We start from the raw sequence: 27290 nt of genomic DNA, 5'->3' as shown, positions 1-27290 counted from the left end.
TGTCTAGCTTCTCTCTTTCTCCCTTCTCCCTCCGACTCTATCTCTGGACTCCGTCATAGTCCACCTCTGTCCAAGTCCAAATATAGGACCTCGTCGAGTTCTCCCAAGGGTGTTGTCAATAGCTTCGCCAAGTCCTCACTCTGCTGCGCTCCAAAACTCCGGACTTTGTAGCTCCGGCCTCAGACTTCGTCTCGAGTGCACGGTTGTAACAGTATATTCGAACTGACTCTTCGGACCTCGATATGACCGACAATTTCTGCGGGTTCTCCACTGGATGTATCCATGTTCCATTGGTCAACAACCCCACTCCAAGCATGCCCACCCGGGCTGCGCCAGTGACACCTACCGTTCGAGGCACGACGGCAATACTTCCACCGGATACTGTTACATCAGGAAAAAACGCCCGTGTCCCCAAGTGGTTGTGGAGACAATAAAACAGGTTGTATAGTGATTTGGCCAGCTCTCGAGCTGTGATAGGCACTGTCGTCTCAGCAAGACAAGTCCTTCGATTTCAAGTGTGTTGTATTTGACCTGTCGGATCTCAAAGACATTGTGAATTCCCCAAATCCCTTGGAGAGCTCGCTCAATCAAACCAGGTATGTACTCTCGAGAGCTCTCAGCTAGGTTTCACTCACTCTAGAATCACTTTTTATGATCATTACTTTCGTATGCCAAACCTGGCAGCCCAGCAGTCATTATAGATGACCTGTTTCAAGCTTGTTGATCGCATCAATGATCCTATTGATCATTGTAGTACATGCACAGCACGTACAAATGCCTACACCTAATAATACAACACCTAGATAATACTAACGAGACGGTAGAGACGAGCAGTGAGATGTGAGTGAGCTACAGGTGGTCAGATGGCTAACAAAGCGTGGGTATCCTTCCGTACAGAACAGATCAACTAACTCGGCACAGTGTCAATCCCACATGGAAGTGATATTGCGAGGCTGCGACCACTCACCTTATGTCCCGACAACCTCTTACTTGGTCTTGGAGCTGCTCGCGACTGGATGGAGGGGATACAATACTTGACCAGCCTGTGACTGTACACCTGAGACAGCGGACACCGGTGCCTTCTTCTTGCCCCATCGGCCGAGAACTGCCTGCATGTCAATACCATCGTTGACTTCCTGGGTGCTGCCCTTGTCCCTCTGGCTCTTGTCATGGGCAATGCCAGCAAATGCCCTACACGACTTGTCAACAGATTGTGTCCGATGCAATGTAAGTAACCTACATGATGTTCGACACCATAGTGTTGTTCATTGACTTCACGAGCTCGGAAATACCTTCGTCGTACATTCTGCTGTTCGCATCCAAGTGTTTACACAACCTGTCTATGCCGGCTTTCAAGTGATCATGCCTGCAAGACAAAGATTATTAGCAATTGTGCGCAGGACATGGTATAACTTACTCTGTGGCATAAGTCATCTCGTCGAAGTTGACGGTGGTATTGCCTGCCAATGTTTCATGGAAGGCAACTAAGATCTGTCAATGTGTCAGGTTATCCGATACCCATGCAGAAGCCCAGCTACTCACTGCGCTGCAGGTCGGAGCGATCATATTGCTCGACGGCGGCTTGACGTTGATGTCAAAGCGAGACCGGTTCTCGTGGCGAGGGGCTTCCGGGTGCTGCCCTAGCCACCACTGCCGCGACATGATCTCCGCCATCATGACACTGTGGAAAGGCATGTCAAGCTCAGGCTCATCCCACAGCTTATGTGTGGCAGTTAGCGGAGTAGGTTAAGCACTACGAAGCATGGATACTTGCTGGGGAGAGGGCCATGACTGGCAGTACGATCCCTTCGGTACTGTAGCACTTTTTTACACCTTAGGCAACCTTGACATAGAGACCTATTGTCATATGTCTGTTCCCTGCACTGCACAGTTGCAAGCCACCACTTGCAGTCAGGATACCTTCATCAGTGCAATTCTGTCCTATCTCTTTGCCATCATTGAACCAGATATGACCATTTGTTGATATTATCCTTGCTGTGAAGTGGAATCCACCAAAGTAAATCACCCCACACAGTCAGTAAGAGGTGTTACCTAAGGCAGTGTTAATGTCCACCTTTTTCTCTAGCCTAGTGCAATCTGCCCTGTATACATTAAATGCAATAAAGTTGGGTGCTCTTGTAAGAACTTCTTCATGGATCATAGTTGCATTACAAAAGCGGCATCTAGTTCCAAGTTTGTGCTTCTGGGTAGCTTTGACCCAATGAGAAGTTGTCCGTGTTGTCACATGGCGCCCCCGCGCAATCCTGGAATCCCACAATGCAGCATCCAATGTCCATAGCTTGGTTGAAGAAGTGGTCACATGTTGGGAGACATGGCATGAGGAGCATCGGTCTGTCTCATTGCAGTAGTCCATATCATGAGAAAGCATCTGCTTGCACAGAGCATACAGATCAGACCCTGCAGGAGCTACCATGGGGAATGAGTTTGGATCATCATTGTGCAGCATCTCATGCATTCTGTCCCGGACACTGTTGAGGTTGGTTTTGTTTTGGTGGACCTGCTGCAACATGTCTGTGAAAGCTGAGAGATATTTGTTTTGATGAGCTATATGCTGCTGCCAGTACATGTTCTGTTCTTGGTAAACACAATGCAAAATGCCCAGCAGACTGTCAAATGCACAGCTATATGTCTCTTCATTCCAGTCAAAACAGAGTGGCATATTGCTATTATTTGCCAGTGGTCGTGCTCTCTTTGCTGGCCTGTCATTACTATCTTTATGTGTCCCTTGTCCCAGGGGCCTCTTGCGCATGTTACCACCAGTGTCTGTACTCACAGTTGTAAGCTGTACAGCCCCTTTGGCAGGAATATACTTGGCTGCCTGCAAATCCTGTTGGGAGATCCGTTGTGTATCTTCACTTGCTGCTTGCTCAGCAAGCTCATCTGTGCTTCCTTGTTTTGCATTCTTCTTCTTTGGATGCTCTACTATATCCCACTCAGCTTCCTTGTATGGAGCCTCAATGTCAAAGGGCTGCTTCTCAGACCATCTCAGTGCAGTGTGCATGGTCTTGGGCATGTGTTTAGCACCCTTTGTGTTCCTGTAAGCATGGATGAGGGCTACACGGGTGACCCCTTGTACTGTTGGAGACAATGTTCCTTCATATCTCAATTTTGTGATCTCATCTAGCAGCTCCAGCTCTCTGAATTCCTGTCTGAGCCAGCCAGTGACACCGCCCGTGAATTTAGAGTTGTCAAAGCCCTGGACAATAATGGTCCCCTGATAGCTTGAACCCCTGGACAGACACGTGTACACAGATTGGTGATTTTTGCAGTTCTGGAGGTCCACCACATTGTATGGCCTGGTACGGCCTTGGGAATTGAAATCAGTCATGGCAAAGTTGGGTATGAGAGCCACTTGAGTTCTGTGGATAGTCAGTGTGCGGTCATTGGGCATCAAGCAGGGAATCTTTATTGTCTGAGCAGCAATTGGGACTACATTCTCAGGTAAACCATCAAGTTTGACAGGAGTGGGAGCAGCAGTAAGCTTCACAAATACCACATCCAGCATTCTCTTGTCTCCTGTGAGTGGCTTGGATTCCCATCCTACAACTACTGCCTCTGCTCCATTGGTGACATTGCACTCCGTGGCTTCATTGGCTTTAATCATGACAGGAAGTCCTACACAGAGGGATATTATCCCTGGGTGATTATTGGAATTTTTATTTGGCAATGCCCAGAGTTGATTTTACAGATGAGGATGGATCTTGTCCACCTTGCACCTGACATCCGCATTTTTCTTCATTTTGCGCGTTTTTTTACTCTCCTCAGGACTCCCATAATGGTCTAGAGAGTAAAAGGTTTCCAGAGTCTGGCCTGTATCCTTTGCAAACCTCGCTACACCAAGCTCATTGATTCGGTCTCTGTGGGAATTGTATGACAGTATGATAGACACATTCCGGAAGTTGGGATCACTAAGCTTTGGTTTGCCTTTGCCCCGGCCAGCTATACAGCCTCGCAGAAAATTCACATCTGCCATTGTGCAAGCTTTGTAGCGTAAGTTGTCCAGCAGTTTTCTGAATTTTGCATCTTCAGCACTCTGAGACTTCTGTCTCATATTTTGTCGGAGAATCACAACTGTAGTAACTTGATGCCAAATTGCCTTCCCAAGGGACGCCTCTTGTTGTCTCCAACTTCTGACACTGGCTCAAGCTGTGCAAAATCACCAGCAAAGATCATATTTTTGCCACCAAATGGCTCACCAGTGTTGCTATATATGCAACATAGATGTGCAGAAATATCATAGAAATGGTTGCAGACAACCATGGAAATCTCATCCAGAAATATGTAGTCCACATCCTTCAGTCTGTCACGGACATTCCGCAGAGTCCTATTATTAGCATCACCATATTTGGAGAATCCCAGCATGGAGTGGTATGTAGATCCAGAGATGAGGGATGCTGCAGAGCCAGTGGGAGCCATGCATGCAAAGCGATAGCCTTCATTGTGATCTTGGAAGAACCTGATAAAGCCTTGATGACCTGAGATTTCCCAGTTTCAGCCATTCCTCCAAGATACATCTTCAGCTTCTCTGCAGGAGGCTGAGTTGCATGGTTAGCAATTACATGAAAAGCCCTTTCTTGCTCCTCAGTCAATGTGAAGCTTTTCACTATGCCATCAATAAGTGACTGAAGCTTATCATCTGCTGCTCTGAATTTGACAGACATTCAGTTGTAGTCTACCACCTTCACATTATCCACATAGTCTGCAGGTTTGTCATTGCCATTGTTGTGGCTACCAGGTTCATCTCTGGGCTTGCTTGCTGCCTGCTCCTCTCGCTGATGGAGAATATCTTCCCGCTTCTGGCTGAGAACACTTTTCCACTCTGGTCCTGTCATGGTGCTCACGGGCTGGAACCGGTCCATTGGTGAGAGTGATGCCTTGTCTTTGGAGTCATCAAGCCAGCCACTAGCATGAGCAATGTTCTCTGCCTGTTGCATCTGTGCAATACGAGTCAGGGACTTCCTCCCGAGAACATCCCATTCTGGATCATAGTCAATTGCCCCATCATCACCTGTTACACTGCTCTGCACAACATCAATGTAATCATCATTGTCAACTTCTTCTTCTTCTTCCTCAAAGCCCAGGCCTCCATGTTCTCCTTTGTCCTGTCTGTGCTTGGAAAAGTCATCTCGACTATCATTGCACTCATACTTTATGTGGAAGAACTTCATGACCTCTTGCTGCCGTTCTGTGAATTCATGGCTAGCAAATGCATCATCCCATGTCTGAGAAGTATCCTTGAGGTCTGAGCCTTTATGCCAAGGCTTGAAGAGCATGAGCATGGTCATGCAATATTCCTCTCTATTACCCTTGTCTTGACGTGGCAATGTGCCTCTAACAAAGTTGGGCACCCGAGCACAATGATCTGGTAGCATGACAGCCATGTGTGTTTCATACTGAGGATGAGTGGGCTGGAAGTGTGTGGGCTCATGGTAATTTGTGATAGCATCCATTTGCTCATCCTCTCTAGCCTTCTGTGCTGTCTCCTTTGTGAGCAACAATGGGTCATCATCATCAGACTCTTCCTTCCATTTGTCCTGGCCACCACCTCTGCGACTAGGCAATGGCTTTATATCTCGTTTGCTCTTGTCCTCATTGTTCTCCAGTTTAGCAATTTTCTCATGTACTGGCTTGAGCTTCTGAGTAGCACATTTTGGCACGTCCCATGGTTTGTTTGTCACTCAGTCTGATCCAGTCATACAGACACACTTGGGCATATTTAGTTAGCCTGTACATGTATGCTTCTGGTTAGGCGGTGGGTCTGGCATTGTCAGGGTAGGATCAATGTAATTATCCTGCTGCTGATCATTGAGCAACCGGTCATACACATCGGCCATGTTTGCACCCATGAACTCTGCTTGGTGGACACTTTCTAGATACTGAACCATTTTCTGTTGAAAGTCAGATGTGGGGTCCATGATACGCTCACGTATTTCCTGTGGAGTCAATGCATTTGTGATCCATAGCATGAGGTGCAGGTGCAGAGTCATCCGGCCCTGCTGCTCAACTGTTCCGTAGTATCCAGCTGTGTCTCCATACAAGCCAGGATGATTAGAGCCAACACCTAGAACATGCTTTATGAATAGCTCAACAACTACATTGAAAAATCTAGCTCCTGCGACTGGGTTAGCTGCAATCAACCTTGTACGTGCATCATTATCAAGGATGTCAGGCTTGTATGTCTCATTTGTGTCTGCAAAGTACAGGCACAATGGATGCTTCACATCTGCAGGTGCAAATGTTATGAACCATGATGGAGCTCCGAGGTAGGAGGTGAGGGCCCATATTTCATTGCACATGTGTTTCCTGCTTGTCAGAGATCCAGGGACTTTATATGCGACATGATCAACATCTTGTATGAGCTGATAGCAGTCCTTCTCTGCCTGTGTTTCTGGCTTGTAGTGTCCACGTTCTTTGAGTTTCTGAGTCAAATCATCCAGGACATTCTCATCTATAGACAAGATCCTATTGGCTACATCTGCAAACTTCTGCTGCTCTGCAAGCAGAAATCCACCAGTTGCACTGTGTTTGATCTGTTCATGATTGAATGCAACCAGTGGAAAGTAGGCCTCAGTCTGGAACCACTTGTCATGGTACATCAACAGTTGTTGTTTTCTCTCAGGCTCTGATATGTTCTTGAACCCTCTTGTGTTTCCTGGACCCCCAAGACCATATGGAAATAGCCAAGGAAACATCTGTGGGTACAGCTGTGGGTTTGAGAATAGGGACTCTGGCTGTTCTGATTGCCCAATACCAAGAGCTGCCTTTTTCTGTGATTTAAAATGCTGCAGTGCATAGGCCCATAATGCATCAGTGCTCATATTTGTGAGCTGTTCACCAATAAGCCCATGCACTACAAATGGACATGGACCCTCTGTAGTGCCATCATTCTCCTCAGATTCATTGGCAGCTTGGGTCTCAGGATCCTTGTTGCCTGTGCCTATGTGATAGTCAGGTATCACTGGAGGAGTGTCTTCAGAATACATCTCAAGGTTGCGGTAGGATATGTCTAAGTCTGCATAGTCTATGTGGTTCAGTTTCAGCCACTCCAATGCTGCAGCTACTTTTTGTCTGCGGACTAGCAAGGGTGTACGTTGGTGATCCTTAGCAACTGGACGGGTGGGACCAATGTATATGTACGCCAGCACTTCATCCAGCTCACTGGGACTGGGAGGCAATGCATGATACACCTTGGGCATAGGAATAGTATGGCAGACTGCATTGGCAATCATTTTGCTCGGCAGTGAGCCTTTGACACGAACTACACAATGGTTGTGATTCACACGTGCTATGAGAAGATGCTCTGCCCAAGTCAGATTTTGTAGCTGCTTTGGAATCTCTCCAATCCAGAGCCCATTTGCGAGTGCATGATTTGGGACCTCATTTTCCTTTAATGCAGATTGGCATGTATGGTACACATGTCTAGCACTGGGCACTAGAACTGGTCCAGACACTTCTTCCACAGAGTCACTGTCACTTGTCCGCTCTTTCCTTGTTACTCCTTGACCTGCAGCATCCAACAGATGAAGACTGTTTGTCACAGAGTCAAGAGGAAGAAGTTTTGAAAGAGGATACAGCAGTCCACAGACAGCACAACCCAGTTCATGACAATGGGCTGGCTGTATCTCAGTGGAAAAGTCAGTTATGATCTGTTTCTGTGTAGTTTGACTCAATGGCAATGGGGGAAAAGGAGTTTTTGCTGTGTTTACTGCACTGGTATCCATGGCATTCCTGAAACGTTGCACTCTTGCAGTAGATTTGATGTGCCCTTTCCAATGCTGCATTAGACTTAGCATACTGCCACAGGGCCTACCACAACTGGGGTGCACGCGCGGCAAGCACGGGACGGCCGGGTGGAGGTTGACAGGGAGGGTAGGGCCCTGGGTGCGCAGATCGCCACCCAGGGCCTTCTGAGGGCCTTCGTTTGTCGCGGAACCGGCGACGCTCGACTCTCCCATGCTGGGAGAGTCGCCTGCGTCACTTGCGCACGGGCGGCGGGCGCGGGACGAAGCGGTGGAGGTGGGAGAGCAGGGGTGGTCGATGAGAGGCGCGCCGACTTTGATGGCGAGCTGCAAGGCTGTGAGTGTGGGCGTGTGGACAAAAGCGGGTGTGTTCAATTCTCCGGAGCTGGGAGAATCGACCGCAACCGCTCCTGACCGCCAGCGGGGCATGGGGGAGTAGGGGCCGGCCGTGCGAGGGCGTGAACTTCACAACAGAAGTCGAGGTCTTCACTCGAAGGTAAGCATTTCCTATGACTCAGAAACTCTACATTACTCACCTGGTTGTTCCCTTAACCCCTCCTACTCCTTCCCGTCTCGTTGCGGGACGTTCAATGTGTGTCGTTGGACGCGACGAAGCTGAGGGACACTGCTCGAGCGAGGAGGATCGCTCGAGTGCCCTCAGCCACAATTCTGGACTCCGCTCAAGCGCGTGTCTCGGCATCGCATGGAGTCTGAATCTGTCTTCAAATCCCGTCGATTTGGCGGGTCGGCAAGCCCCTCGTGCCATTCGGAGGTGCAACCGTGCGGAATTTCCAGACAGTTGCACCTCCGAACGGCACGCGGGTGCCAAACGCAGGACTCTGCGGTTTTCCCTTGAATGACCTCCATCTCCTCGACTCTCCAGCCTCTGCACCCCCATATTCTTGCCATCCAGCCCGAATTTTCGAGCATCTGTCATGGTGAGTGCCTAGATATGCCATCCCTGTTCTTTTTCTGCAGTGAACAGCCTCTGATAGCGCTTTTTTTGGCACTGTAGCCTCAGGAAGACCAACCTGTCCTCCCCGAAGGTTTCCCTGGAGAACTGGAGTGTTCTGAAGGCAATTGGATATAGTAAGTGATCCATTCTTCATTCTGGGATGCAGTACTAACCACATCTAGCACTTCTGCTGCATATCCCTTGGGATCCCTGCAAGCACAATCTTGAATGCGCCTGGGGAGTGGGTCCCAGTGGCTAACCGCCCCGAGTCCACTCCTCCCCTCTTCAAGGTGAACGAGCACCCGCGTAACCCATACAAGGGAGACCGAACACGACGTGCTACCTCACGTTCGTCGATAACAGCGAGCGTGCCGCCGCTGCGACGACCGCAGGAAGCCGTCGGATTGGGATCTCCCGCATGTCTCGGAGGACGACGCGCGGGACAAAGGTAAGCATGCAATCCATCTCATGAATGAGAGCTTATGTATTGCTAGGGTGGCACTTCTGCGCCCACGTGACTCGCTGTTCGCACGGCCCGTCTACGTTGCGTCGCCGGCCGGCCCGGGCTGGGAAGATGATGTCCTGCGCCAACAGATCTTTGCCCAGAGGTAAGTATTTCTGTTTCCATATTGCTTTTCATGCTCACTGCTGCGTAGGGACATGCCCTTGGAGCTGCAGGAGCGCTACCTCAGCCTCCGTAGTGAGATCATTGGTCCCGTTGACCAGTGTTCCCGTGAGGCGCCCGTCAAGGAGGACGGGGGCTGGGTGAAAGGCACGGAGTTCGAGCGTCTTGTGCTCGACAAGGGCCTGAAAGGTACCGCTGACCGTAAGCGTATCTACGCTATCACCCAGTCCCAGCAGGCCCAGAATGGTGTCCTGTCCCCCAACGTAGAGGCTAAGTCCTTTGTGGGTGGCGATGGTGAGGATGCGAAGATACGTAGGGAGCTTGCAAAGGTAAGAGTTGTTGCATCTCACATTTTTTGACTTATCATTTTGCAGGTGGGCGGTGAACTTGGAGTTCATGTCATCCGCACCGTCCAGCCTGAGCTTCACCACCGCATGGAGCTGCAGGCCAAGCTCCTCGGGTACTTCCGCCCGGGGAGTGTGGACAATGTATGCTTTGGTGGGAGCCAGCTCAACATCTCCACGCCTGATTACCTGACAGAGCTGCAGAAAGGTAAGTCTTTTTCTTTATTTGTGTTCACTTCTGACACGTGTTATGCAGGGCCCATGAACTTGTCAGAGTCTCTGGGCTTTTTCGGTGGGCTGCACCAGGATCAGCATGATTCCATAGGTGCGATGTCTGTCATGACCGTCTTCTCGAAGTTGCACGCGGGCATCCACCCCGGGCTCTTCCTGTTTCCAGAGTCTTACACGTATGTGAGACTCCCTGACGGTTTCGCAGAGGACGAGACGGAGAGGTCTAGCCTACTCACCGTCTTGTTCTCTGGCCTTCATTGGCACATGGGGATGAGTCCGTACGTCACGGACCCCTCTGTCGAGATTGCAGAGGACGCGCTGCGTCTTAACCATATCATGTACCCCATGAGCCGGGTCATGGATGGTCAGTCCATGCTTGCGCTTGGTGCGCTTGCGCGGGACGTGCTGAAGGTCCCACCGGAGATGTACAATCCTATGTAAGTCCTGGACTTGTTGTTTTTCAGCATACTGATGCATCTTCAGGTATGACCGGGACTTCAAGACGGATACCAACAAGCTCAACTACGCTGTTGATGGTCTCAACATTGGGGACAGACGTACCGTTGCGTCTTTTTTGGTGCGCCAGTTGTACAATGTTGTCTTCTCTTTGTGGCGTCAGGCCGATGTGGGCCCATCTCTTGACCCAGACGCGTTCTTCAAAGCGTTCTCTGCGGTTGATGAGGAGGGCCAGCCCATCACATTCTCTGACACGGAACTTGTTCCTGTCCTTGAACATCGGCCTGACAACCTGAGTACGTTCATCCATCCATTGATGAGCGTGCTCAGGTTTGGAGGGAGTGGAAGGAGCACAAGCTGCACTATGCGGCTGTCATTCCACGTGCGACGTATGACAAGCACATTGTCGCCCTCCGCCATGAATTGGAGATTCCAGACCCAGCGCCAGTGACGCGTCCTGGACGTAAGTGCTGCACTTAAGCATTTCTGGACTTGTGTTCTGACTTGGTTTTCAGGTTCCAAAGCACACAGTAAGTCTTGTACGTTCTCTTGTGTTGTCTTGCTCACTTGGTGATTGCAGAGAAGTCCTCCAAGAGTGGACAGAAGACTGCGCAAGCCAAGGGCAGCGCTAAGCCGAAGAAGACCAAGGGCAAGAAGCGTGCGCGCGATGAGGAGGATGGTGCAGATGCTGATAGCAGACCTGCACAGCGAGGTGAGTAGTCTCATAGTTGTACAGTTTGAGCACAATCTCATGGCTCTCACAGTGCATCTGGACTTAGGAAATGAAGATGGTGCGCTTTTTTACGCTTTTTTGTTAGCTTTGCAGCACTTGTTGCGCTTTTTTGCGCCTTTTTTGCGCTTTCTTTTGGCTTTACTGACAGTTTGCCTTATAGCTCTTCAAGTCATAGGCCATCCACGTCGTTCAGCACGTGTGATGGCCTTAGCAGGACCTGCAGCTGGTCAGGCTAGTGGGTCTGCTGAGCCAGCTCAGCGTGGAGGTGGTAGGACTTTGCGACCTCGCCGTGCCAGTAAGAAGTCAGTTGCGCTGTAGTAGTTCCAATTTCATGCTTTCTTTCATAGCTCGCCATGTTTCTGATGGAGAGGATGATCAAGCTCAGCCCTCTGTAGCTCTGGATGACCTTATGGGTCCACCTGCAGCGTCATTGCAGGGTGTGGATGATGAAGGTACGCCATTGACTTTGCATTTTATACCTGAATTTCTCACTCAGATATGTTCTTTTTCAAAGTTGATGAGAGTGATGCTGAGTCTGATGCAGCGGGTCCCTCTGGAAGTACAAGTGCAAACCGTGAGTCTCAATTTTGTGTCATTTGTTTCAATCACTCACATTGGACTTAGCGTATGCGGCGGTTCTTTCTCTCTTCACTGAGGGGAAGTTCCATGCCATGAACAAGAGTCTAGGCAATGTTGCACGTGTTCTGAACGTGCAGCAGCCAGACTTAGCCTCTGTACCGCGCAAGATGCTTGACCGGCTCTTTGACGCGATGGAGGGTGAGGACTCCGCCGCTGCACGCTCTGTTGAGTTTGCGTTTTGTTGCAAAGTGTAAGTCTTCATTTTCTGATGCATTCAGAGCGTGTCTGACTTTGCATTGATCTAGAACTGGTCTGCTCAGACCCAGTTTGAGCGCGCTGATTGGGTCCAGCACCTTAAGCGCGCCATTCTGCGGTCTGAAGTCATGCTCATGAACTACTATGCATGGCTGTGGCTAGACCGTGTTGCAGTCAACTACTGCATCAAAGTCCTTGAAGGTGACTCTGACGCTGATGACTGGCTTGCACGTCTTGCACGCGCTGTGGACAAGGGCTTCCAGTCTTACGACTCTGTGAAGCTCCAGCGCGAGGACTTCCTCCCCAGTCTCCCACCGGTTCTGCCACCATCCCACAGACACGGTACCAGTCGCCTGATCTGCGTCGTGGTGCGTCTATCACTTTCATCCATGCACCCTGCGCACGTGGCTCGACTTCCCCACGAAGACCGCTTCCTACCTCCGCTCTCTCTTCATCCGCGCTATCATCTCTGCCTTCCGCACCTCTGATGTCCTCCTTCTGGATGGCGTCTGGGACATCTACCTGCGCGCGGAGGCATCTCTTCTCCTTCCTCATGAGCGCCATCGTCTTGTCTCCTCCAACCGTCTGGACATGTTCTACTATGATCTCTGCCGGGCTCCCAGTTCTCTCTCAGCCAACGTCGCCCGATGCGCAGGCGTTTGCTGAGTTCCTCAGACTTCGTGCCGGCGTCATCCCAGCTCCCTCCACTCCATCTTCCTCTGCTCCCCCTGTGCCTACCATTCCCCTGCAGCTCACCAACTCTGATGCTCACGGTCTTGATGCGCTCTTGGGCTTCATCATGGACTGCTACGGTGTCCTCCCCCATCTCCTGGAAGGTGCGAAGTTGACCAAGTCGTCGTCTGTTCTTCAGCGCTGGTGTGCGCAGAACGATGACAAGCGCTTGCCTTTCCGGGAGCTCGCTAGGGGCCGTCGCGCAGTAACATCTCCCTCTGGCCCCTTCCATCCTGACAACATAGGCAAGGTTGGCGCCATTGCCAGCGGTATCCTCCACCGCTGCATCACCTTTGGAGCCAAGGCCTCCTACCTCTCTCCCAACTTCTTCCCTTCTCTCAAGGACTTCAAGAAACTCGTCGCTGCTCACCCGGAGGACTACCTCTGCGACAAGTCATGCTATGGGACACACCAACCCCAGCGCGGTCCTCAGCATGCGGAGGCTTATTTTGCAGCTGAGCCTCACTTCCGTGAGTTCTTTCATGCGCACCCGGTTGCGTTCATGGATGCGCGACAGGAGTTCCTTGCAGAGTGTCGCACTGGAGCTATCCAGCGCAAGCACCTTCCATCCTCTGGACCTCTGACTTCCACTCTCCTGGCTGCTGACTTTGCATATGCTGGGAAGGTGAAGATGCCGACGGTGGAGGAGATGGGTGAGGTGGTTTGGAACTTGAAGGCTGGTGCGTTTGCCGGTCTTGCATGTCTTGGACTGATCAGCGGCAAGTCAGCTACTCAAGATGAAGTGTGCAAGGCTTTTAAGCTTGCACATGATCATCTTGAGGCCAAGCTGTCTGCTGATGTGAAGTCCAAGATTGTGTTTGATCCTGTCATGGTAGAGCACACGCTGTGCAAAGTGAAGAGGGCTGGGAAGAAGGTGCCATTTTAGATAATAGATTGGTAGTGTTAGTAGAGCTCTGAGCTATACAGAAAGTCATGTATGGGTTATTCATTCAGTATGAGACTCTGCCTAAGGTAGAACTTCCTCATTGTACATTGCCCTGTCTACAATGGATAGACAACATGGTTGGATTGTAGCAAACATGATAACACCATGTCACAGACATGATAACCCTGTGTGTGATAGAAGTGATAACACTGTGTGACAGCAGTGATAACAAAGTGTGATTGAATAAATAACAGATGTGATGCTAGCAATGGCATTCTACTATAATCATTGCAATACACTTGGTAGATTTTACATTTTGTGCAGGCTAATATGTGCTTTATGAACAATGAATAACCTCACAAAATCATGCCTGAAGACCCTGATGAACACTAGGGATAAATACAGGCAACTTATTGATCTGGAGCATGTCACTTGTGTGACTTCATATCATGAGGTATATTGTAATGTAGCATAGCCTTTTTGTATGGGCTGAATCTATGCGTGGAACATGGGTGATATGGCTGTGTACTTTATATATGTGTCAAAATCATATTGTCCTGTCTGTAACCTTGGTACCTAGAGCATGACCATATATATTGCTATATTAGCTTTTCCAGTTCTCCATAAAGTACAGATGCATATATGTATCCCTAGTCTGTGACTGTGTGCAAGACAAAGCTAGTGGCTGCACAATTGCCATATGGAGTATGTGGCCTTCCCAAAGAGGTATCATACACACATTAGTGCATATGGGGCTCAGACAAATGCAGAAAATGTGGGAAATATACAGTCACATCCAACACCAGCGTATTGTTGCTTTGAGCTGCAATAGTGATCACTACATGGGATATATGGAGCACAATATGGTAAAGGATGCTCATATTACCCATCATTATCCTTGTTGGCTCCATCATAGAAGCGAATGAGCTGTCCACAGTGTCTAAACCACACATATACATTGCAGTGTACACATAGAACATATTTGAGTCATAAAGAAACACATTGAATCTGCAGAGGCATATGTGCATTTTTTTGTTTTGCATTTTCTGAGTTAGCCAGTGACTGTCTATACTGCGTAAAATTGCTGTATACTCTGTGAATGAAGGACTATAAGGGGAGCATATTATGTATACTATGATTTGTTACTGGCTGAGACTATATAGGCACTACAGTGTGTAAGCGCTTGCAGCATTGAGCCACCCAGCTGCCAGTCACATGATATGTTTATCAGTTTCCTTATTGGGGGAACTGCTAAGGCGTTTCATGGCCCTCATATCCATAAGTGAGCGCTTAACCACTGCATTTGTTTGTATCTGTTGGTGCAAGTCGCGTCGTCTGGGAGTCTGAAATTTCAGACTCAGATAAGTAACTCATACTAACAGTTACTTATCTCTACTTATCTGGGTGGCTGAATGTCACGTGCACTGTGGGAACAAACTGCCATTCTGGAGGAATCGCTAAGGCGTTTCATGGTGGTCCATCATAAGAACGATACCTTCGTACCTCAGGGATCGTAACCTTGTCCTCGGTTCTCCAAGCCTCGCTGACGACTCTGTTCCCAACTCGCTCCGTGGACTCTAAAGCTCTGTCTCGTTCTTGTCCTTGTTCTCGTTCCGAAGGTGCCCCACTCTGGCTCTGCAGTCGCTGCCCTTCAAGTCGCTAAACTCGTTCCGCGGTTGTCTCGTTCTCGTTCCGTGGTCGCCTTCCTCGTTCCGCGGGTTCCTGTGCTCGTTCCGCGAGCTCCTACGCTCGTTCTGCAGCCGCCTATGCTCGTTCCGCGAGCTCCTGTACTCGTTCCGAGAGCTCCTGTACTCGTTCCGCGAGCTTCTGTACTCGTTCCGCAGGCTCCCGTACTCGTTCCGCAAGCTCCTGTACTCGTTCCGCGAGTCCCTGTCCGGGTCCTGTATCTTCCGAGCTGTCCTGGCCTCCAAGTCGTAGGACTTGTCTTTTCTCGATTACGTGGCACCGTGCACGTCCGAAGATCCTTGATTGCCCAAGAAGGTCACTGTTGACCAACCCGGGGAGCCTCTCCCAGCTCCAACAAATGTATGAGGGACCCACAAGCTGTGCTCGCAGATGTCTAGATTCGGAGGTGGGGAGAACTAAGTAAGATATGTACATGTCTTCATGGCACTGTATGCCGCAAATGCTGACTAAGAGTAGCTAGTTGCTATATATGGTAAGAGATGCGAAATCGTACCAAGTCCATGAAGTACAGTAGATATTAGATGTCGGAAGGAAGAAAGAAAGTTGTCGTTGTGCTCGGAGGGAACTGTATCATCCAGAAGGTTCAAAATAGGTGAAATGCGTACTGTCCGGGCCTATGTGGGAGGCACTCCCCACATCTCCCCCATACTCGAATTGTGACCGTCCCCGGTCACCTACTCCTTTGGCAACACTAACCGAGAGCAATCCACTGCGACATAAATGTTGCCAGTCCTTCCGCTCGGTTATCTTCTGTGATCTGTCCTCGAGTTGCGCTGGAACTGCGCGCGCGACATTCGTCCCGGTTGACCCAGCCACAGTCCCAGTTTGTCTCATCAATCGCCTCTGCATATGGCAAGTACTCGACGATCCAACACCCGTTCTCGTCCAGATGGCCGCATCTGACTAGTTCATTGTTGCAAGCCTCTTCCGGGACGTTGGGCTTGGCTGACTCCAGAAGTAAGCACTCGCTGAATCCCGATCCTTCTGCGTCGATTGCGATGTCGAGCTGACCACCAGGTCCAGCTTCTCTCTGCAGCTCCCCCATACTCGGATCCATGCTCGACAGTCGCTCTCGTTCCGCTGGGCTTCGCATGGTGTGACCTCGAGTTGTCCCTAACCTGCGCACAAACCCACCGTGCAGCCGCTGGTCTGCCTCCGCAACCGCCCTCTTCGCCTCGTCGCGCGGAAGAGATTTAACAATCCACTGCCCGTGGTCGTCGAGATGGCAGCAAGTGATCAGCTCCAAGTCGTCCTCGCGAACCTCTTCCGACTCAGAGAACCCGACAAAACGATGCTCCCCGGTAAGTCCAGGTTCTTCTGCATAAATCGCGCCATTTGGCCAACCAGCCGGTCCCGTACCTCTCCGAGAATCCCTCTTGCGCGGATGTTCTCGGTTCGCCGGACTATGCGTGTCACGGATCTGGTTTCCTCTGACTCGTCGACCCGGGCTGCATGCTTCTCCAGTGTCGCACCGTGTCAACTGCTCATCCCTCTCGCTCTCCGAGACCACGGCCCTGAGTCGTACGCGCTTGTGTGCACGGTTCCGCGCTAACCACTCGTTCTGCTCGGTGTCTTGTGTGGTATGTCCTCGAGCTGCCCCTGACCTGCCACGCATGAACCCGCTCCGCAACCGCTGATCTGCCTCCGCTACCGCCTTCTTCGCCTCGTCGCGCGAAAGGAGCTCGATGATCCACTGTCCGTGCTTGTCGAGATGACAACAGCTTCGCAGCCCGTCATCGTGCGCTTCCTCCGGGATGTTCAGCTCGGCCGACTCAGCGAGTATAAGGCACTCCGAGTCTCGCGGTCCACGTTCTACCGCGTCGACCGCCCTATCTGGCTGACCACCAGGTCTAGCTCCTCTCCGAGGTTCCCCCATTCTCGGATACGCCCTCTGTGGTCGCTCGCGTCCCGCTGGACCGTCCGCGCTCGAGCTTCCCAGGCCGACTGCTTGCCCAATCTCCCGTTGCGTCAAGTGCTCGCCCCTTGGGCTATCCGAGACCTCTGCCAGTGGTACCCCGAGTCGTATGTGCTCGTGTACCAGGAACTGCGCTAGCCATCTGTTCCGCTCGGCGTCCTCGTCAACAGTGCGCGTGTTGTCCTCTGGGATCCATTTGTCTGCCTGCTCAACTTCGCGCAGGGCGGCCTCAGCTTCGAGTCGCGGAATGTGCCCCCACAACCGCCGCCCATCCTCCGCAATGTGCCAGCATGCGACGAGGTCCTCCTCAGGGGTCTGCTCCGGCGTATCAGCGCCGAACTCCCCGAAGTCTCCTAGCAGCCAGGCATCCTCAGGTACGTCTTGACTCGCAGAATCAGGCTCGTAGTTGTTCGCCCTATCTCTTGGACTATCCGCGCTGTGTTCCGCTCGCGATCCCTGCCCCGGTTCGTCCGGTGAGTCACTGCTCCTGCCGATTTCCATACGGTCCCCGGCCTCGCATATGTGGCTCGGATGCTCGGTCGTCACGTCCCGCTGTTCCTTGTACGTAGGTATTGCTCGTTCGCCACAGCCTCGCGTTGCGTTCCACTGATCGGGTTCCTCATCGCACTCGCTGTTCCACTCCATCTTAAACTGCTGGACGTCCTTGTCCCAGTCCCCCTTACTCGGCTCAAAGCTCCAGGCACGGTCCATCTCGACTCGCAGGGGTTGGATGATCTCCGTGAACCCCACCTGCAGTAATTCACCACATTCGCTGTCCTGCGCGTGCCCGCTCGTCCCATCGTACTCAGAGCGCGTGTTCTCCGTTTGCACGGACAACAACTCTGCTGATGCGGCTCCCCGTCTCCTCGCTCTCCAGGTCTCGCTACGACCAGCACGTTCATCAACTCGCTCCCCCATACTCGGCTCGACGCTCGCACACCGGTTCACCTTCCTTCCTGTGTGCACGAGCACGAGCCCACCCGTACCGTATCCATGCCCCAGTATGTCTGCTGAATCCGCGAAGCAGCCGTTCTGCGGGCTGATATCGATGAATCCCGTCTGTGGCACCTCTTCGCCCCCGCCTTCCTGCCCGTATTCACCTATAACATCGGCTCTGGCCCGCCTGTACTCCCTCCGTTTGCCCGCCGTGCATCGCCGCCACGATATGTCCAGTGCCTCCGTGAAGGGGTGGATTGACTGACTGACCTCGGCGATCCCGACTCGCCAAACCGCTTCGCTGACACCCTCCTCCCTGTTCGTGCCTGCTTTCTCAAGTCCGGTGCGTTCGCCTTCCATCCACATCCCTGACGGTACTCCGCCCGATGCTTGCCAGTCTCGCCTTGTCTCCCTCCCTGTCTCGCTATCGCCAGCACATCCGTCATCCAGCTCCCCTTTGCTCCTCTTCAAGCTCGTGCCCCGGTTTGTGTCCCCACCAGCATATACGCATCTGGCTCTCGCACCTCGACGCCACGGTACGTCTGCGTGGTCCGCAGGTAGTCCGTTTGGCTGGCTGACCTCGATCAGGTTGACCCGTAGAATGGCCTCGCCATTGCTGTTCTGCGCCCGCACGCTCGCTCCCTTACACTCGGGACGTCCGTTCTCTCCCTGCCTGCCAGTGTGCCTCGACATACCCGCTCGACTCCATGGTCTTGCAGTCTCCCGAACGCCGCCATGTCCTGCGTGTTCATCAGCTGACTCGGGTTCCCCATTACTCAGCTGAACGCCCGCGCGCTGGTTCAAGTTCCCATGAGCTCGGACGTGTCCCTCCCCCGCCTCTCGTTGCAATGGTTGGCCCGTCATTTCTGCCGGGAGTTCCCTTGACCGGCTGGCGTCGACGCACCCTGCTTGCGGTCCCGACTCTTGCCCGTCCGACTCAACGATAGCCGGTCCTTCCGCTAGCTCGCTGGTCCCGAACGAGGTCACCTTCAGAACCGTCGCACCATCCCCGTCTCGTGCGCACTCGCCCGCTCTCTCAGACTCGACATATCCGCTCTCTCCCGATATGCATGCCGACGACCTGGTTAAACAGTGCGATTCTGCCGCCCTGAAGCTCGCGGCCTGGTCCCTATCGTCATGCGCGCGTGCTAGCCCGTCTGCCGCAGAACATCCCGGGGGTACGTCTGCTGAGCCCACGAGAGCCCCGGTTGGTTGGCTGACCTCAGCCCTGTTCGCCTGCGACACTGGTCCATGATCCTCGATTAGCGCGTACTCGCCCGTTTCCTCTCGCTCGGCCTGTCCATCCCTGGTCTGTGCGCACGACGGCATTCCCAGTTCGGCTTCCAGTCGCAGGGTGTACCTTGTGTCGTTGATCGGCCTCGTCTTGCAGCACGCGAGTCCACCCCCTGTTCCCTGACATACGGGGTCCTCCTGCTCACTCTCGAGTCGCTCGGCGCTTGGCTCCGGGCCTCGCATCTCGGGCTCAGCCTTTCCTCTTGGCTCCAAGCTCTCGCCCCGTTTCGTCTCGTCACGTGCACGTACGTCCTTGTCTCCCACGCGTCGCTGCTGCGGCACGTCTTCGAGGTTCGCTTTCAGCCCGTATGGCTGGCTGATCTCGACCAAGTCCTCCTGCGGAACCACCTCGCCATCGCTATCCTTCGTGCTCTCGCCCGCTTTCCTACACTCGGTATGTCTGTTCTCTCCTGCCGCGCGCATTGATGTCCTTACTTGTACTTGAACTTGTTGTCTCGCCGCCTCCTGCGTCTCGCTAGCTTCGGCGCCTTCGCCCGCGGGTTTGGACTCCCCATTACTCAGCAGCAGGCTCGCGTCCTGGTCTGTCTCGCCATGTGCCCGTGCAGGTTCGTCCGCCGCAGAACATTCCCGGGGTATGCCTCCTGCTTCCATGAGATCGCCAGTTCGCTCACTGACTTCGACCGGGTTCCTCTGCGGGAGCATTACTGCGCACTCGCTGTCCTGCATGCGCTCACCCGTTCCGTCGTTCTTGGTCCACGTATACTCGTCTTGCGTCCACGGCGGTATACCCAGTTCAGCTGGTTCTTGCTGCCCAGTCGTAGGGACACTCCCGCCACGGCTGAATCTCTGGTGAGTTGTCCCGTCCGGACCCAGCTCCAAGCTCGCGCCCCAGCGTTGTATGCTCTCCACGTATACATCCCCTCTCTCGACTTCGTTTCGCTGTAACAGAACGTCCCTCGATACAGGCCTTGGCGCGTCCTTGTCCATCGCTGCCATGTGCTCATCGACCTGGCCCCTGGTCTTCGTCCCGCTCGGTAAGTGCTGCTCGCGACCATCTAATCGTCCAACCACATCGCTCGCCCATCCCTGGTCTAGACTCGTTGCTCGCTGCCCGTCTTGACGTACGTGGTCCTCCTGCTCGGACCCGGCCTGCCCGCCTCTCGGCTCCAGCCCTTGTCTCTCCTGGGCACTTGCGTCGGCCTCGCCGTCGCCTAGCTCGCCACCACTCGCGGCTTCTGGGATAACCGACACCCACCATCCGCTCTCAGATACTTGCGCTGTGCTCATCGACCCAATATAGTCCCCGCTGTGCTTGTTCTCGATACCAATGTGGGGGTCTACCACGGCTACACGGCGCTCGGCGTATCCGTCCTTCGCATGACTGCCGGCCCGCTGCATCCCTGAATCGTCTGACCTCGCCTCGTCGCACTCCGATGGTATTCCGGGTTTGACTCGAAGTTCCATGGTTCCCACCGCATCGCCGCACTCGGTGTCCTGGTGGACCGACTCCACTTCCCCTTGACTCGGTCCGACACCTCTCCACTCCCTTACCTCAGCACTGGGTAAACCGACGCTTCTCTCCGCAACGACTCGGGCTCAACTGCTGCACACAGCCCGCAGTCTGCCTTCTTCCGCCGCGCGCGCTTGATCGATCCGCTCTCCCTCTGTGCCCTGGTTCGTTCTCCTTCGTCGGTTGTTGCGCCGCTCACTTCTGCCTCGGTAGACACTTGGCTCGCCACTGAGTCGTCTGCCTTCGATCCTTCGGAGCTGTACGGGTCCCCGCGTCTGCCGTCCTCCTCGGATCGCTGGGATACCCCCGTCGCCTCCTGTAGCGGGTGTCGCCAGATGATGTTGCGTGCGAATGGCCCCTCAGCGACTCGGAGACTGGCAGCCCAGTAGGGAACTGCGCAGGCTCTTCTTGGACGGTCGTCGCCTGGATCCTCCCTGGTCCAATTCTGCCTCTTCCGACAGGCCTTCGTCGACGTCACGGACCTCGGCACGCTCTCTGTCGGCGGTCTTATACCTCCAGTCCTGTATCCCGTAGACCCGCATCGAACCGTTCGCTGTACGGACCCTACTGCCGCGTCCGTTCTCGTCCCTGATCCGTGCTGACCATCTGTGCCCGCGCGTCTGGTCTGCGTCCTGTCGCTGAACATGCTGGCAATCGACGTCTCCCGCCTCTCGTCTTGTGGACTGCACGAATGCTTCGCTCTCCACTCGTTCCCTCCGACTCGTCTCGCGCTCGAAACTGACACCCCAGCTGACCTATGCCCCTGGATGCTCTCCCTGCCGTACGCGTGCTCGTCCATCTCTCGCTCCCGACTCGTACATGTGCTCCGGATGCTCTGGGATTCGATGTCCTGCCCCTTCTTGTTTTGCACCGCGTGTCGATCCGAGACACCCTCTCCGCTGGTCTGCTCCCGAGCCGCGCTACGTGGGCAGTCACTCGCACCTGGCACTGATCCGTCCGATCAGCTCTCGTGTTTGGCGTTCCCGTCGACAACCTCTTGAGATTCGCATCCGAGTCGTGTTCCCTGCGGCTCAGATCCTCGTACGTGGTCCCCTCCGCAGCGCGATCCAGATGCCCTGACACGGCCTTCATCATATGTCGCCAGATGCCGCTGCACGCCAGTGCACCCGCTAATAGGACCATAACCGACTTGAGGATACGTGAAAGGGTGCGCGCTACGTCTGCGACTTGAGGGTTCGCCATGCCGTGGATACCCTGCATAAACACGTTCGGTTCCTTCGTGAATATCTCGGCCTGCGACGGCTTATCCTTCCCGCCGCAGCACTCCCTGTGCTCAGCCACACCAGTAGCGGTCCTCATCCTCGGCTGACTCTCACCTCCTTCCTCCGCTTCCCCGACGCCGCGACCAATTGTACCACCGTCGTCCTCTTGCGTCTGAGGCAACACTTTCCAAACCCGGTCGGTACGAGCTGCACCGTTTGCCGCACAGAGACTACGGGTGAGTCCATCCCCTCGTCCAGACGCTCGCGTTCCTTCCGCGTAGTGCTTCTGTACTCCTAAGTGGTCGTCTTGACTTGCGATCTCTCGTCCAGCAGCCTCCAGACGATCCTCTACATCCCCTCGTTCCCTCCGCCCGGTCATAGTCTCATAGCTCGCGCTCACCATCCAACTACTCCACCCCTTATTTACCTCCTCTAGCCTCCAAGCTCCTCGGTTCGCTCCGCACTGAGTGCTTCGTTCATCTTCCGCTCCCTCCACGAGGTCGTCACCGCTAGCTGGTGATCGCTTCGCATATCGCCTGGCAATCTCGGTCGCCAGCGTGCGTCCGAACGTCCGCGTTCCTTCATCCCGCTCCTCCCGTAGCTCCCGTTCCCCGTCTAAATCCGCAACTTGTCGTCTCGATGCATCCAGAGATCTGTCCCGCTCTCGCTGTTTCCACTGGCGCACCTCCATCTCTGAGCTCGCCCGTGCCGTACCCGCAACTGCTCGCCTGTCCGTGCTCTCGCACCCGTACTCGCGTCCCGTCTGGATAGACGGAACTTCAAGTTGCCGGCTCGCCGTGACTTCCGAGCGGGCGTCGCTTAATTCTCCCGTGGGCGCGCTGGTTCGACTCGTCCGTCTGTTGTAGGTAGCCTCGCAATAGATACTCTTCACTTCGACCGACCGCATGATTCGAGCTTGACTTCCTGTACCCGCGTCCTCGATACTTCCTTTCGTGTCCGACCGTTTGCCTGAGTGCCAATCGCCCTCAGCTCTTCGTCGGCGACAGCCGCTCCCGTCACCGCCCTCCAGTCGCTTCGGAGGAGACACTCCGCTCGTCGCGTCCTTGCATACGTGTACCCTTTCCTTCCGCCCGGATGTGATGACCAAGACTGGCAAGAACAGCGGTCCCGCGCGCGAGCGACTGATCGTGGGGGCGCTCTGGGTGAGTCCGTCCTGTGTTGACACTCATCCGAACGTTGATGTTCCCTCCGCGTCTGGCTGCTTTGCCTCTGAGGAATCATCCCGCCCGGCAATGCTCCGCCGTGCCGTCTTCCTGAAGTCGTCTTGTTCCCTCTGTGACGCGTCGTCCTCGAAGCTCGTCTGTTTCCTGTCCGTCGCTAGACTCTCGCTGCTACACTTCTCGCTTCCGTCTGACTGTGAGTCGCGATCCCAACCCGTCTGCCTCATCGGTGGTACAGATCCGTGAGTGAGTGTTCCCTCCGTTGATGAGTTTGCTATCACCGAGTCCGCCTGCTGGCACCTCAGTGCATGCATATCGATGCACAGACCTGCTACGTCGCCTCCGTTCAGTCGTGACTGTTGCGGTGACTCACTTGCGCATAGAACTGTCCTTATTGCTCTTTCGCGCTCCAACCGTTCCCTCTCGCCCATACGCTTGCCTCGAGTGTCTGCTTCACCTAAGGGTAGGACCCCCTGGTCGTGCCGCTGCCGCTTGTACGCACATAACGCGGTTCCCTCCGATCTTACGGTATGGCAACTATGGGCCGTCTCTGAGCATCTCGCACTTCGCCAGATAGAAACATGCGCAAGCCAGCTACTAGTATTGAGGAGACGTGGGAGCTGCGAAAATGCGCGCGCCAGAACTTCGACTCGACCGACCAGCGAGGCGCCAGTACGCTGTGCAGACCGTGGTTCGGGCGCTTGAGCGATCGTCTTTCGCCTGAGTCCTCTCTCCTCTGCCTGCGACTGCCTGTGGACCTCGCTCCGGATCTCGTTGTGTTGTCTCTCGTCCATCGCGATCATGGTCCCTTGTTGATCTCTCGCCACGTCAGCACGCTCCCAGTCGCAGTCGCGTCCATCATCGTCCCGCTGTCTGCCCGGAAGGGGCACGTCCTCAACTCCGAGCTCGAATGCGCTCGTCGCGTGCTCTTGCACATGCCAGACAGTTCTCGCGGAGGGAGATGAACGTCGAGGGTACGCGTAGTTGGTGGGGAAGAATCCGTAGGTGAGTACGATCTCAGTTGCTCGATTCATACCCTGTCTGAACGCCTGCGCTTGCTCCGCCCGTCGCTCCTGCGGCTCGTCTGGCTCGCACGTATCGAGTTCCTCCGTTGTCGCGCCATCGTGCCCCAGGGTATCTCCTCGGAGGTCTGATGCGTTTCTCGCATTCGTGTGCACGTGCGGTGTACCTCGTCGACTTGATATTACGCCTTCGACTCGCAAAGAAGCTGGACGGCATATCGCAGGGTTTCTACTGGTGCGTCTATCCTTTACCACTGCTGTTGTGACCTGCCTCGACCCCCATGACACGTGTACAGCTTGCTGATGTAGCCGTGGCCAGTCGTTTCCGAATTTGACGACTCGCCTCGCCGCCATCAAGAACTCTCCGACCTCCTCCCGTTCCCTGTCGCATGCGCTAGTGGCTGCGCTCGATGGCTTGCCGCCCGCCGTTCTCTTCTCGTCACCGCCCAGATTGCCGTACCAGCCACGGTGTGGCACAATACCCGTCGCCGCTACATCCTTTCGCGCGCGCGCTGCCCGCCGGAAGTCTTGTGCTTGCGACCCTGACTCGTCTCGTCCGCTCGACGCCACGTCGGTGCCGCGTCCAGGTATCTCCGTTCTTCCGTTGTTTTCTCGTTCGGTGTCGCTTACACTTGAGCCCTCGTAGGCCCACGCTGGGTCGACTACGCGCGGCACATCCGTTCCTCCTCGATCTCCTCGAGTTGAAGCAAGTACACCGCCGAACTGGGTCGCTTTCCGGCTACTGACCACCATAGGGAACATGTCGCCCTTCGTGCCCATTTCGCTGGTGAGTCTGATCTCTGCCACAGTGCTTCGTGTCCGTTCTGACCGTCGTGCTGCCTCTATAGTTACCGTGTGAACTCCTCGGGAGCCCTGTTCCGCCGCAACGATATGCTCCCGTACGTCCACGTTCTGCGCCCTAGGCACTTCCATCCGCTCACTCTGCTCCCTCGCGTACATAGTCTCGATGTCGATATTGCTCTCTGGCCCCGTTGCATGGCTGCCCTGCTTGCGTGCTTGGAAGCTTCCTACTCGCCAGGATTCGCAGGTCCAGCCTCCCCACGTGCGTGTACATCTTGCTGTCTCTAGCAGCATGAGGCCGACGCTCGATTGACTGGCTCCGCCGTCCAAGGTCGCTCGCTCATCTCTCGTCGTGACACGGTCGAACAGGCCTGATAGATGCGATGACAGTCGCAGAGGCAGAGTCGCCTGCTCGTCCTGCCCTCCATTCATCGCTTCGGATTGTCGACATTCGGGTCCACTGGCTGGGTGCGTCACTGCTCGCTCCAGACTCCGAGTCGCGCGACTGATGTTTGCTCCCGAAGGTGCAGGGTCGTTTGACTGCATCTCGACCCATCCTGCTCTACCTCCTCCGAGCTCGTCGACTCGCCCGGATGACCTAGCTGTCAGGCGCCGCGTCTCAAGGAAGAACTGGTCGACCGCCTGGCACGAGCCGTCACCCGATGTGGTTCCCGATGCCTGTAGTGTAGTGCTCGTGCTCCCTCCCCGAATACATGTCCTAATCACTGTAGCGCCTCCGAGTCTAATTGCTCGCTCGTAAATGCTCGGGGTGTCGCCTGATCCCTCTCGTCCGATAACCGTGTTTATGTGGACGGTAGCCTGAGATTCGTCTGTAGTCGTCCTCGCCCTCTCCGCAGTAACTTCTCCGTGTGCCCCTCGGTGAGAAGCTGAGCGCACAAAAGTCTGCGCATCTCCTGTCCTCGATGGACCGTAAGCTGCCGTCTCGACTAGAGGGTCGTGTTCCGTCTTTTGCATGGATACGCCGCCGTGTCGGGGAGTCGCTGCCTCCAGTGTGACAGGCCCGAGGTCCACATTCAGTCTTTCACTCGGAGTCGTGGCTACGTCGGCATAGGGCGTCGATGGTACCGATTCCGTGGGCAATGGGGTGACAAGATGATGAAAGGGATGTAAATCAGCTCGCCTATGGTGTACGCGCGATGACGCGAAGCCAAAGGCTGAGCGGAGGAAGCAGGAAAGGGGTACCACCCTCGCGGTGGGCTCCAGTTGTGTAGCTCGGGAGTGTGGTACCCCCGGGCGCGATGTTCGAGGGGTGGGTCATTTCGCTGCTCCCTGATTGGAGGTGACATGGGTGGAAGGGGTTTTGAGAGTGGAGGGGAGATGTGCCGAGAAATGATCTCGCAACGATGCCTCAGGGTTACTGACCTTGTCCTCGGTTCTCCAAGCCTCGCTGACGACTCTGTTCCCAACTCGCTCCGTGGACTCTAAAGCTCTGTCTCGTTCTTGTCCTTGTTCTCGTTCCGAAGGTGCCCCACTCTGGCTCTGCAGTCACTGCCCTTCAAGTCGCTAAACTCGTTCCGCGGTTGTCTCGTTCTCGTTCCGTGGTCGCCTTCCTCGTTCCGCGGGTTCCTGTGCTCGTTCCGCGAGCTCCTACGCTCGTTCTGCAGCCGCCTATGCTCGTTCCGCGAGCTCCTGTACTCGTTCCGAGAGCTCCTGTACTCGTTCCGCGAGCTTCTGTACTCGTTCCGCAGGCTCCCGTACTTGTTCCGCAAGCTCCTGTACTCGTTCCGCGAGTCCCTGTCTGGGTCCTGTATCTTCCGAGCTGTCCTGGCCTCCAAGTCGTAGGACTTGTCTTTTCTCGATTACGTGGCACCGTGCACGTCCGAAGATCCTTGATTGCCCAAGAAGGTCACTGTTGACCAACCCGGGGAGCCTCTCCCAGCTCCAACAAATGTATGAGGGACCCACAAGCTGTGCTCGCAGATGTCTAGATTCGGAGGTGGGGAGAACTAAGTAAGATATGTACATGTCTTCATGGCACTGTATGCCGCAAATGCTGACTAAGAGTAGCTAGTTGCTATATATGGTAAGAGATGCGAAATCGTACCAAGTCCATGAAGTACAGTAGATATTAGATGTCGGAAGGAAGAAAGAAAGTTGTCGTTGTGCTCGGAGGGAACTGTATCATCCAGAAGGTTCAAAATAGGTGAAATGCGTACTGTCCGGG

General features: G+C 54.1%; 4 protein-coding genes across 4 annotated transcripts; 1 reads left to right on the top strand and 3 right to left on the bottom strand.

The window, feature by feature from the left end:
• Positions 1 to 695: 695 nt before the first annotated feature.
• On the bottom strand, positions 696 to 1695 carry B0H18DRAFT_959347 (uncharacterized protein; the record flags this gene model as incomplete). The annotated part of the gene is made up of 6 exons (XM_048042807.1): positions 696 to 738; positions 773 to 784; positions 991 to 1191; positions 1241 to 1366; positions 1418 to 1491; positions 1543 to 1695. The coding sequence occupies 6 exons, from the start codon at positions 1693 to 1695 to the stop codon at positions 696 to 698; spliced, it is 609 nt and encodes a 202-aa protein (XP_047887081.1).
• A 139-nt stretch (positions 1696 to 1834) lies between these two features.
• B0H18DRAFT_885973 (uncharacterized protein) lies at positions 1835 to 2035 on the bottom strand (the record flags this gene model as incomplete). Its single annotated transcript, XM_048041096.1, has 1 exon — positions 1835 to 2035. A coding segment is annotated over one exon (201 nt), but the record flags the coding sequence as incomplete, so codon positions are not given.
• Positions 2036 to 12331: 10296 nt separating this feature from the next.
• On the top strand, positions 12332 to 13556 carry B0H18DRAFT_885970 (uncharacterized protein; the record flags this gene model as incomplete). The annotated part of the gene is made up of 2 exons (XM_048041095.1): positions 12332 to 12577; positions 12783 to 13556. Coding segments are annotated over 2 exons (1020 nt in total), but the record flags the coding sequence as incomplete, so codon positions are not given.
• A 7359-nt stretch (positions 13557 to 20915) lies between these two features.
• On the bottom strand, positions 20916 to 25084 carry B0H18DRAFT_1124943 (uncharacterized protein; the record flags this gene model as incomplete). The annotated part of the gene is made up of 4 exons (XM_048034934.1): positions 20916 to 21194; positions 21821 to 23243; positions 23298 to 23500; positions 23942 to 25084. 4 exons carry the CDS (start codon positions 25082 to 25084, stop codon positions 20916 to 20918), a joined length of 3048 nt encoding a protein of 1015 aa, XP_047887078.1.
• Positions 25085 to 27290: the final 2206 nt, after the last annotated feature.

The sequence above is a fragment of the Fomitopsis serialis genome (genome assembly GCF_022376445.1).
Source record: "Fomitopsis serialis strain Sig1Antser10 chromosome Unknown B0H18scaffold_138, whole genome shotgun sequence".
Classification (NCBI taxonomy): Eukaryota; Fungi; Basidiomycota; class Agaricomycetes; order Polyporales; family Fomitopsidaceae; genus Fomitopsis; species Fomitopsis serialis.
Note: the sequence above shows the minus strand (reverse complement) of the source record. Positions and strands in the feature narration are given on the sequence as shown.